At 28.5% G+C, this 11823-nt stretch overlaps 2 protein-coding genes across 4 annotated transcripts; one reads left to right on the top strand and one right to left on the bottom strand.

Moving 5' to 3' along the window:
* Positions 1 to 29: 29 nt before the first annotated feature.
* Positions 30 to 4409, bottom strand: LOC130445059 (uncharacterized). Of its 3 annotated transcripts, none has more exons than XM_056780551.1 (10): positions 4120 to 4409; positions 3911 to 4021; positions 3622 to 3826; positions 3441 to 3560; positions 2240 to 2316; positions 1666 to 1770; positions 1312 to 1518; positions 905 to 1004; positions 268 to 358; positions 30 to 176 (listed from the first exon to the last, which is right to left on the bottom strand). In XM_056780551.1, the coding sequence occupies exons 1-10, from the start codon at positions 4192 to 4194 to the stop codon at positions 83 to 85; spliced, it is 1185 nt and encodes a 394-aa protein (XP_056636529.1). In that variant the 5' UTR covers positions 4195 to 4409; the 3' UTR covers positions 30 to 82. The 3 variants fall into 3 exon arrangements, with proteins under 3 accessions (XP_056636529.1, XP_056636544.1, XP_056636537.1); XM_056780566.1 differs by having other exon boundaries at positions 268 to 336; positions 4120 to 4329; XM_056780559.1 differs by having other exon boundaries at positions 1666 to 1767; positions 4120 to 4329.
* Positions 4373 to 11414, top strand: LOC130445041 (DNA excision repair protein ERCC-6-like). Its single transcript, XM_056780527.1, has 14 exons — positions 4373 to 4499; positions 4554 to 4974; positions 5032 to 5287; positions 5351 to 5503; positions 5706 to 5833; positions 5890 to 6245; positions 7023 to 7196; positions 7299 to 7448; positions 7929 to 8162; positions 8222 to 8425; positions 9532 to 9696; positions 9787 to 10102; positions 10265 to 10582; positions 10655 to 11414. The coding sequence occupies exons 1-14, from the start codon at positions 4488 to 4490 to the stop codon at positions 10798 to 10800; spliced, it is 3033 nt and encodes a 1010-aa protein (XP_056636505.1). The 5' UTR covers positions 4373 to 4487; the 3' UTR covers positions 10801 to 11414.
* Positions 11415 to 11823: the final 409 nt, after the last annotated feature.

The raw sequence follows: 11823 nt of genomic DNA, 5'->3' as shown, positions 1-11823 counted from the left end.
TTGTGAAAAAATGAAGTAACCAGTTATCATATTATTTAAGGGTATTTAATTTTTAAATAAAAATATAGAATGATATAAGGTTTTATCTGAAAGGGCATCCTCTCGACCAATGTCCTCTTCTTCCACAAGTAAAACAGTTTCCATATCCACCATAATAAGGTATGCGAATTTGGTCCCTTTGAAAAAAAAAAATAAATTGTTAATCGAAATTAGAACATGATAAAATGAGATTTAACAAAGTTTTTAAATACTAATTAGTCGACATACCAGTTATCATTCATTCCTATATCATAGTCATCATCATCATCATCCTCTGTGTCGGTTGAATAATCTGTGCTGTAATCAAGATATACAGTAGCTAAAAGATGAAAAAATATTATAAACTACTCTACAGAGGCAGTATCAAAACTCACATGATTTTTAATTCAATTTAAGAACTAAATTACAAATATGTATAGTAAATAGAATATATCATTAATTATATGTTGTTACGAACTCGTCCACGACATTGACCGTGAAGCCGGTCCTTATAGGTTATAATGGAAGTCTAAAATTTGGCGTATATGACGATTCGTAGAATTCGTTTGATATTTGTTTTTTAAAATTTCTCGCAGCGGCGATTTGTTTATATTGTTTTTTTGAATCAGTTTTTAGGAAGGCCTTTTTATTTATTTGTTTATTTTCTAGAATTATTGAGAAATTTTTTGGGTATAAATACTAAGTAGTTTGTTTATGAGCTACAATTTAGTTTATAATAAAAAGTCGTAGTGAACAGAACGAAATAATACAAAGTAACCGGCGAATTTAAATAAATTAGTTAAGCCTAGTGTAAATTCATCACACCATTAGAAATAATTTAAATAAATAAGAAACACAATACAATGTTGTTTAATAATATCCTTACATGAGTCTTTAGCATTTTTATCAATCTGATTATCCTTTTGCCGTTCTTCCAACAGTTCTTTTCTATTGTCTTGTACTTTTTTTGATGAATTTTGTATTATCTAAAATGAGAAAATAATTTAAATTGAAATAATATGTTTTTATTCAGGAAATATAAAAAACAAATATTTAAAAGACCCCCCAATTCAAAATAAACAAAAGAATCAGTTTATTTTTTAGGAAACTATATAATGAGAATATTCACCTCTACATAATTAAAATGTGTTTATTATAGAATGCAGATAAAACGCTAACTCAAATTCACAAAGAACTAATCAAACCCCAAATCAATTACTTGTATTGTTTAGAATTTCAATAAAAATTATATAACTTATAGAGGATATTGTTTTAGTTATATAATATACTTACTTTTTCTATAAAATTGTCCAAAACTAATGTCACAACTTGTGATGTAATTTTGGTCCTACAAATAGGACAAAAATTTTGTTTCTTCCTCCAAGTCTCTATGCAATACTTACAAAACGTATGAGAACAATTGAGTGTTGTTGCCTTTACAAACAGTTCTGAGCAAATGGCACAGAGAAATTCTTGGTTTTCATTAGTAGCTTGATCTAACTAGAAAAGAAAAAAGTTTGCTGTATCAACAACAGGACGTCAATTTAAATGAAATTCCTCCAATAGATTTCAATACACTACTCTGTTCATTATTTATATAAAAAGGAAGATTTTAAAATTTGATTTCTGTTTGCTTTCTAATCATACCTGACTAGATTCTATTTCGACTCTAGTCGCACTAGTACTGGTGGAAGGTATTTCAGATCTAGTTTCAGGTTCATCTTTCGCATCAGAAATTTTCACTTCATCCTTCTAAAAATAATAGAAAAAATATAAATCATACATAAATAATTTAAAATAGAAATTCATTGAGAATAACTCTACTACACACTTCAACATATAGTACCTAGAAATATGAAATTTATTGTGTTAATTATTTTTTAAATGTTTCTTTCCAAATTAGAAGCAGCTAATGCAATAGTTACTGTTACACTGTCACTTAAATTTATCGTGCTGTTCCATGATGTTCTCAAAGATGGCTTCAAGGAGGTAATGCTCTCAAAGCAGTTTTCTAGAGTTTCTATTTGTTATCTTATGTCTTCTGTGTTTCCTCAAACAGCACTGTCTCTAACTATAAGAAATCCATTGAAAAAGTTTAGTATATTCAAGATAATGTTCAGATCCAAAGGAACGTTTTGGATGCTACTTCTTGGTGATTGCTTAGTGAAAATATTTTAAAAATTCTCTAATTTATGTAAAAATTTTATAAAATTGTACTCACATTTGAAGTTGACGGCAATATGTAACTATCACATAAGTCAATTATTGATGGTTCATGCAAGCTAGAGGATGACTGTGCTGTAAAAAACAATTTCGTCAAAATTAAATAATTATTACAAAATGTCATCAATTTCAGATATACCATAGTCTTTATTTATTATAAGAAAATTGCTATCTTGAAAAATCTTCACACATGAGAATGATGATTTTTTAACATAGACACTGGGGGGCGGTTATGGGGGCAGTCGCTCTCCCACTTTCTGGGGAAAATATAATTAAAGCTTCACCTAAAAAACATGCAGTATTTGCCACGGTAAAAAGTGCAGCATATGCATTCAAAGAAGTGACAAACAAGAATTTGTCTTTGAAAGCATCAAGTGACACAAAGTTTAGCAACAGATATGAAAGTTTGCAAGCTGTTCTATAACACTAAGTATATATTCTGCACACTATGGAAAATATTGAGGCAAATGACTCAAAAATTGGTGGAGATGTTCGAGGATCAATCACACATGTTACCAAATTTGAGTTTATTTTTGTATTGAATGTTATGAAGCACTTTTTTGAAAAAACTAGAATCCTTTCAAAGTACATACAGAATCATGATAGATATATCCATAGTCCATGTTGCTGACAGCGTAGTATGTTCTTAAATGGTAAGAGAAATGAAGAAGAGTTTCAAAAATTTTTTAGTGAAGCAATGTAAAATTAGTTTACTGTCAATAATTTTTATTTATACTTCTTTCGCTTCTTTAGTTTATACTTGTTCCTTTGTATGTAATAGTTGTATATTTCTTAATTAAACAACCTATGGAAATTACAAATGTATTTAGTTTTCCTCGCATTTTCTAGTAAAGGCTATAGGTGCAAAAATGAAACTATGACATTAGAATGCCATTTTTAGTTTTAGATTTTACCTTTCCCCTTACTTCTAACGTCGAGCCGCCGCCCCTGGACATAGATATGGTTTACTATAAACATAATAAAATATAATATGTCATGACAAATAAACAGATTACTATAAAACTTGAAAGTAAAATGATTTTGTACTCAGACAAATCTACATTCCTATTAGATTTTTTAAATTTTGGTTATAAAGTACTGTTGTTGGACTAGAGGCAATGCTCAGAAGAACTGACTACTTAGAATGTTTTGATTACCTAAATAAAATGAAAATTTAAAGGTAAATGTAAAGTACTTACCACTTTCATTAGTTAAATCTATAATATTGTTTCCTCTTGAATTGACTGCAACTTTAATCTTTTTATTTGGCTGTTCTCCTGTAGCTACACTTTTCTCTGTGGGAAATATCTTATCGAGGCCTAAAAAAAAACAATTTTTAATTGGGTATATACAATTTACATAAGTACAGAATTAGCTTACCATTAGATACAGTTGTATAAGGAACATCTTTTATGGTTTGTATTAAAGAATCAGCTATTTGACACAGTTGTTCATCAGTTATATTATCACTGCATTGAAATCTATATTTACAGTCATCAGATAATTGAATTACATCCTGATCTTTTAAATAGGGACTTAATGTTCCTTTTATTAATACATCATTCAAAAAAGTACCATTTGTGCTCTAAAAATAAGTATATCGATTAAGATGTTTATGATTCGAGATTTAAGAGATTTGAATTTATTATTTTATATTAATATTACGTACTTTATCTCGGAGAAACCAATAATCGCCCAATTTTTCAAGCTGACAATGTAATCTGGATACAGTCTGATTAGTTACAACGTAATCGCAATTTAATCCTCTTCCAAGTGTAAACTAAAAAACACGTACCGTATTAAGACCAGACCTAAATGGATGATGGGAATGTTTGGTAGTTGCTTTCCAGCAAATTAAATTTTCATAACAATACTCACTGGGTTATTATTTATGTTTATAGAAAGATTACTAGAAATACCAACTAGTTTCGGAACCGGGTCTAATAAATTCATCTTATCTTTGTGTTTTTTCAAGTCTTAATACTCTTATATATATACAATGCCATATGAAAACAGCTCTTAAAATTTGGAAATAACTAATAGGTTTCTTATAATATATATAATATAAAACTTTCTTTTCGTTGTTTTGTTTTTATGGACTCTACTAATGCACATCTTTAACCACCGTTAACTTGTGGCTGCGGATGTATCAAAGTTGTCATTTATATAAAAATTAATATTGAAGTTGTTCTTGTGTATTAGGTATTGGATATTATTCAAATTTCTTTATTAAAAATACATTCATAATGGAAAAGGAGGTTTGTTTGGTGAAATATATTAAATGAATTTCTTTACGTAATGTATCTTTTTAGGATGATTTAAAGAGTATATTTCTTAAAGAAAATGTAAATGTATGGTCAGAAAAGCAATCTACTTTAGAAGAACAGGCATTGAAAGAATTAGAAATTGTTGCTAGAGAAAACACTGAGAAACAAAACGTTGATATTTCGGATAAACAAAAATGTATAAACGTAGCAACAGTTTCACTAGATATAAATAGTTATATTCAACGACAACAAAATTTAAAAAAGAGACAAGATTTTAATAGATCTCTGAATGAGGTTAGTTGTAAAACTACAAAAATAGCTAAAAAAAGACAAAAGGTTAACGCAACTATTGATACTGATAATTATTTGATGGCTGATGATAAAGGGGAAGACAAATTTGAAACTGACAAGGAAAGTAATGAGACGGAATCAGGAAGTGAATATGTACCATCTGATTTAGATTGTGGTAGGTGTTTAAATATTTAAATAAATATATACTTTAATTTTTATTATTATATTGTAGAGAGTGATAAGGAACATTATAATTTTTCCGTTTCCCAAAAACAAACAAAACGAAAAAGATCTGAAAATAATATCAAAAAAATTATAGATGACGGAATTTTAGAAAATTACCAATCACGCCTTGATAATTATTATAAAAAATTAGAAGATGAAGAACTATTAAAAAAATTAGAAGGTACTTGTAATGAGGAAGTTGAATATCATATGCTTAAAGGAGGTTTAAAAGTTACCATCAATATTTGGAATAAATTATATACGTAAGTATAAAAAAAATTTAAATTAATTTTTATGTGCTAAAGAAATTAATTATTTGTTCTTAGATATCAACAGGATTCATTGAAATGGTTGTGGAAATTGCACACAAAAAATTCGGGAGGTTTATTGGGTGATGAAATGGGATTGGGAAAAACAGTACAAATAATTGCATTTTTACATTCCTTGGAATATAGTAAAATCAGCTCTTGTCATGGCAGGTAAACCGTATCAACATGTAATGTATGAATATTAACAATTGAATTTATGAGAAATTTTAAATTGATAATGAATCACTTAAGGTTGAACAATTATCTGTATTGATATGTTAGGTAAAAATAATTACATGTCCTGTATATATTGACTACATCTTATTTTTTTTATTTTTCTTTATAAATTTCGATTCTTATTAATTTTTTTCAGGTTTACTGGCTTGGGCCCTTCTTTAATAGTATGTCCAGCTACTGTTATTTATCAGTGGCTTAAGCATTTTCAAGAATGGGCACCAGAATTTCGTGTTGCAATACTTCACCAGTCTGGAAGTTTTCATGGTAAAAACTTTTAACTTTATTATTTAAATTTTTTGTACTTGATATTTATGATACAGGTAACAAAGCAACTTTGATTAAAGAAATGCACAAAAGCAAAGGAATCATCATTACAACTTATTTGGGTGTCATTAAATACCAAACAAATTTGTTGGATTACAATTGGCATTATATCATACTTGACGAGGGTCACAAAATTCGAAACCCAACTGCCAAAGCCACTGTTGCAATCAAACTGTTCAAAACTCCGCATCGTATTATGTTAACGGGTAGTCCCATGCAAAATGATTTGACTGAGTTATGGAGTTTGTTAGATTTCACCAACCCTGGATTATTAGGGAATTTAAAAACATTCCAAGAGCATTTTTCAACTCCAATTCTGCATGGTGGTTTTGCTAATTCTACACCAATGCAGGTTAGTTATGTTTTATGAAATTGAGTATAAATATGAAAACATATTTGACCTACACGATTTTTTTAATCAGTCGGTATTTCATATGAAATTCTAACAAAATGAAATGGTCCATTTTGAGGAGAAACACATAGTATAGTATGATTCCATCACTGTTATACAATACCTGGGTATTAATGTGAATCGGGGTAAATATCATGGGTGTTTCCGTAAATATATACTCAATTTAGGTAAATACCTGGGTATTTTGCATATTTCATTTAAAATTATTACAAGCAAAAAAATTTCTTTACTATATATTTTTTTGTAGAGAAAATCAAAAGGAATTACGACATTTTTGTGTAAAAAATAAAAACTGAATTTAAAAAGTATAAAGTTAGTGTAAAAATAACCCCTAATCCTAGTTTTAATCCGAAAACGTCATGTAGATGTGGGAATCATCGATTTCAATATACTCATCGCTATTATCTACAATTTCTTCTTCACTGCATTCTTGCTTTTCTTTTTGTTTTTGTCAATTTTATTTAGCAGATTCCAATTGTGCGACAAATATAGAATAAAGTTAACTTTTGTGATCAATCTTAAGGAGAAGAATATTGTTTTAACAAAATTGCAGGCCACTTTTCTAATTAATATCTATGTGTTTATTTCAGTCAAGCTTGTTTGAAACAATTTAAAAAAAAATAGTTCTACTGATCTGTTTGATAGTAAAAAAAGTTATTTTAATGAAATGAGTGATGTTCAAAAAATTTTTTAATTATTGATATGAAACTTTATTAGGAAGCAACGGCTTTATCAGTGGCTAGCATTTTAAAAGATTTGATATCTCCTTATTTATTAAGACGAAGTAAACAGGAAGTACAACATCACATTTTGTTACCAAATAAGACAGAACAAGTATTATTTTGTTCCCTTTCTGATGAACAAAAATTGTTGTATAAAGAATATTTAATGGTGAGTAATTTTTTTCCCTTTTCATTGTATAATTTTAGATTTATAAATATAATTCAATTAACTGTAAAGGTGCGAAGTAGATAAATATTGTTTCATTTTTAGGACGATGATGTAAGTCATATTTTGGGCAAAGGAGTTAAAAATTGGGCAGCTGATAATCATGTGAGAGCCAGAGTATTTGTAGCCATAACAAAACTTAGAAAAATTTGTAATCATCCAGACATATATTTATCTGAAACCAAGGATGATGAGGTGAATATTACAATAATAACTTACAGTGTGTTATAATATATCAACAATTTTTTAATGGACCAATTGGAACTTTGTGCATAGATAAACTCTATATCAGTTGTTACGAATGTTCTAGGTTTTAACAAAATTTCAAAAGTAAGATCTAATATAAGATTCAAATTGCATAATTTAATACTCATTTAGATAAATTTCATGATAATCCAGAAGCTTACAGGGAGGAACAATTTCACCAATTAATCAAATCATGGAGGAAAAGCATCAAGATCAATGGATCCCACATATAATATTAGACTACTGTTATGACTTCAGAAAATATGGCACAATTCGATTTTCTAATTTACTGCTTCAACTGAAAATATTTTATAATATTTTCCCAAATGTGTTTTTTTTTTATTCAAAACTTTCTGAATATCTTTATTATTCTATTTCCAGCTGATAAATATTTTATTAAGAAAAATGAATTGTTATTATTTATTTCAGCCAAGTATGTCATCGACTTTTGGAAATTATAAAAAGTCCGGAAAAATGATTGTGGTATCCGCTTTATTGAAAATCTGGAAGAAAGAAGGTCACAGGGTATTACTTTTCACACAAACTCGATCGATGATCAAAATATTTAAAGATTTTTTAAACGAACAAGGTTATAAATATTTAAAAATGGATGGAACGACTCCAATAAGCAGCCGACAACCGATGATACAAACCTTCAACACTGTATATATGAACATTATATATTTTTTCTTTTTTAATAAATAAAATATAATCATTTGTAGGATTCTAGTTATGATGTTTTTCTTCTGACAACTCGAGTAGGTGGATTGGGCGTTAATTTAACAGGGGCCAATCGTGTCATAATTTATGATCCAGATTGGAATCCAGCAACAGATACACAAGCGCGAGAAAGGGCATGGAGGATAGGACAAGATAAACAGGTTACTATTTATAGACTGTTGGCAGCGGGAACAATAGAAGAGAAGGTATCTGCATATTTGAAATAATGTATCATTTTTTAATCTATTTGTTTATTGGTCAAAGTTTTATTATCTGATTGAAAGCAATAACAATAAGAAGCCACATGGTAGGTCCCTATAAATCTATGCTTGCTAGTTATACTCGATTATATGGTATATCAACATATTGATTTTTATAATTATTTAGTTGGTGCCATCTTTATTTGATTGATCATTGGTTTTTTCATTTATTATATTTTCAAGCTTCCCCATATTTTGTGGGAAGTGCCTTCTACTCTATAAACCACTTTTCGGAGCATTCTACGCACTTGTTTAATGTTGTTATTAATGTTTAATACAAATTCTTGCCTATGTAATGTATATCAGATGTAAATATTTTCACATGTACATTTTAAAAGGTAATTTCATTATTCATTGTAGTTTTGTAGTGTACCATACTTCATATTCAGATTTTATTTTATTTGTTTATTTATTTTTGTTTGTTTCTTAGTTTTTTTACAAGTTTTTGTCTACAAATTATGACTCTCTCTGACTGTTTCTTTCTATCCACTGTTTTTTATTTATTTAGTTATTAGTCACGGTTAAAAGAACCGTTGCTACGGCTAACATTATCAAAAACTATGTTGGAATTAATAGCAATTGAATTCAGCATTTTTCTCTTCATAAATATCTCTTCACATTTCATCGTGGGAATCTATGATAGATATAAAAAAAAATCAAGTAAAGTATAACCTTTATCGTAAAGGTTATTATTAAATGTCGACCTTTTTGCTAGCATTGATTATTAATAAAATGTTTATTGATTATTATTATTTGCCTATTGAAGTAAAATGAATGAACTTTATGCTTGTTTGCTTATCTTACCTGTGCATGTGTAGTTGAAGAATTCGAAGAAGTGGTTGATGTCACAAAAATTTAAAATTTAGAGATTTACTTGTACTGCTTCTTTGATCCAGTAACAAATGAAATTATTTAACTATCCACCTAAAAAAATATTAACCATACTATTTAACATAAAACAAGTATATTGTTGTGTTGTATATTGTTTCCTTCTCTTGAGTAAAATTGTTTCGCACGTTAAACTAATTGATTGTAATTATTTTCTTTGATAGATGTATCAGAGACAAGTGTGGAAGCAACTTCTCAGTAACAAAATACTAGTGGATCCTGCGACAAACAAATTCTTCAAATCTTCCGATTTATTCGATTTGTTTTCTTTACAAGAAAGTAATCAAGATACTAATCCGGAAACTGTTAATATTTTTCATAATTCTAGAGTAAGTTTTCAGATTCAATAAGCTACATCTTAAAACCAATCTATTTATTGTTAAATAGTCATAAGAGTCTTAAATCAATACTAATTTTAGGTAAGAATTCAAGAAAAGCTGAAAGAAAAGAAAAGTAAAAGAAAATCGAAAACATCGGACACATTTTTTAGTGAAGATAAAATTCAACAAATGAAACTATTGGCTCAACAAATAGCGAGAAGTTTAACCAAGAAACCGACTAACCTACAAATCGAATTGAATGCCGAAAAGATGGAAAAACAGGAAGAACGCCAAGAAATGAAAACCTTAGATGTGGGAGAATTGTTGAGATATAACAAAGAAAAAGAAATGTATCAGGGCACCAATGAGTTTGTCAATAAAATTGATGATTGCGAAGCAGTTGTTGGTTTTTCAGGTATAAAATTCAATTCGTTTACTTGAATAAGAGCTTGTTAAAATTTTATTCTAATTATCATATTTTGTATCAGGAGCGTTATTTCCAATTACAGCTCATAAAATTATCGTATTTTCCTTATTTACTGTGATGTATATTGTGAATATTTTTCTTTGTTTTTAGAAGCTTTGGAATATTCGGAGAAAACGGCCAAATTACATAATAATTTGAAAAGGGGTAAAGATATTGATAAGATTGTAAACGATGTCAAAAAAGCGAAACGTAGTGTAACTAAAACGCCGGTCAAACTTATAACCAAGTTCAAGAAAAGGAAAAGGGATAAAAGTGACATGGTTGATACTTCAGGCAAGGTAGACGGAGAAAAAATCGAAGGAGTAGTTAGGAGAGAAATTAAAAAAAACAAACGGAAACATAAAAATCCTTCAGGTGTGAATAAACAACAGGATGATTTCATATTGGGGAAATTGTTTCAAAAGAAAGGTGAGAAATATAAATTTGGACGTATAGTTGCTTTCAATATTTTCAATTAATTATGTGTGATGTGTCATTTAGGTGTTTTTGGTGCTGTACAACATGATTCAGTAATTCAAGAATATTCTCGAAATAATAATTTAAAAATTCGTACAGAGGCTAAAATGAAAGCAGAACAATCATTGGAAGCGCTTAGAAAGTCCAGAATTGATAATTGGAAATGGTAGTGATATTTTTTTTTGTTTTTTTTTAATATTTGTTATTTGAATAGTTACCTCGTTTGTATTCTATGAAATAAAAATATATATTTTTTAAATTTGTACCAAATAGTCTCGATCACATTTTTGAATGAAAAATTTTTTTCATTCCACCTTTTTTTGAAGATATCACAACTACAATGTTGAGACTGAAACTATTTTTTTTTATTTCAAATTTCAGTAGGCAGAGAAATTTTGTGCATTCGTAAAGATCTTATCACCCGGAAAATAGTATCATTGAGCTTCTTTATTATCAAATCTGTATTTATTTTTCTCTCAGAATCTATATTTTCGAAAGGAAAAATTCAACATTAAGAAATGTTTGAAATAAAACGGCATTTTAAGTATTTTTTATTTTATAATATTATGGGGTGATATATCCACGGGAAGTTAGCTGATACATGAGAAATTAAAGTTCATTTATCTTCTTAGTTACCATTGAAAGATTTTCATTTTTGCTACTCTTATTAGGTGTGTGTGAAAATGTTTGTTTTTTTGTTTTTTTTTCTATGATGTTGTTTATAATGTACCTATTGTCAAGAAATGATGGGGGCGAAATTATTAATAGATGAACTTATTGAAATTTCTCTTGTTTTATTTTACTCATTCCTAACGGTAAAAATGCGCTATAGTCTCTCGCGCCGGGCGAGGATGCGACGAATTTTTTACTTGCTTTAAACTGTACGATGATAGATGAAATCATTTAAAAAAAAATAATGTTTAGAAGGTGCCAGATCTGAAGACTAGGACGGTTATTCATATTATGCTTTTGGAATACCAAAGTTTGCTCTGCTGCTTTCACAACCTTAACTTTTGTCGGTTTATTTTTGAAAATTTTGCATTTCAAAGTGTTCTCCAAACAAAAAAAACACTCCAAAAGCTTGAGATATGGAAATTTTTGTAGTGGTTTCCATCTACGTATCTATTTTAACCGAGTAACGAAGTAGTCACGAATGGGTTTTGCAAAATGGAAAAGCGCAACTTTATCTTGAA

The sequence above is a fragment of the Diorhabda sublineata genome, chromosome 1 (assembly GCF_026230105.1).
Source record: "Diorhabda sublineata isolate icDioSubl1.1 chromosome 1, icDioSubl1.1, whole genome shotgun sequence".
In the NCBI taxonomy this organism is placed as follows: Eukaryota; Metazoa; Arthropoda; class Insecta; order Coleoptera; family Chrysomelidae; genus Diorhabda; species Diorhabda sublineata.
This window is presented reverse-complemented; position numbering and strand designations above follow the sequence as displayed.

What these genes read in the sequence shown, in the direction of transcription:
- LOC130445059 (XM_056780551.1), bottom strand. Translation starts at nt 4,194, where the DNA reads ATGAATTTATTAGACCCGGTTCCGAAACTAGTTGGTATTTCTAGTAAT. An exon ending in ATTGGTTTCTCCGAGATAAA is followed by an intron (nt 3,827 to 3,910) that starts GTACGTAATATT and finishes ACTTATTTTTAG; the next exon opens with AGCACAAATGGTACTTTTTT. An exon ending in AGATTTAACTAATGAAAGTG is followed by an intron (nt 2,317 to 3,440) that starts GTAAGTACTTTA and finishes TGTTTTTTACAG; the next exon opens with CACAGTCATCCTCTAGCTTG.
- LOC130445041 (XM_056780527.1), top strand. An exon ending in CCAGTCTGGAAGTTTTCATG is followed by an intron (nt 5,834 to 5,889) that starts GTAAAAACTTTT and finishes TTTATGATACAG; the next exon opens with GTAACAAAGCAACTTTGATT. An exon ending in CTAATTCTACACCAATGCAG is followed by an intron (nt 6,246 to 7,022) that starts GTTAGTTATGTT and finishes AAACTTTATTAG; the next exon opens with GAAGCAACGGCTTTATCAGT.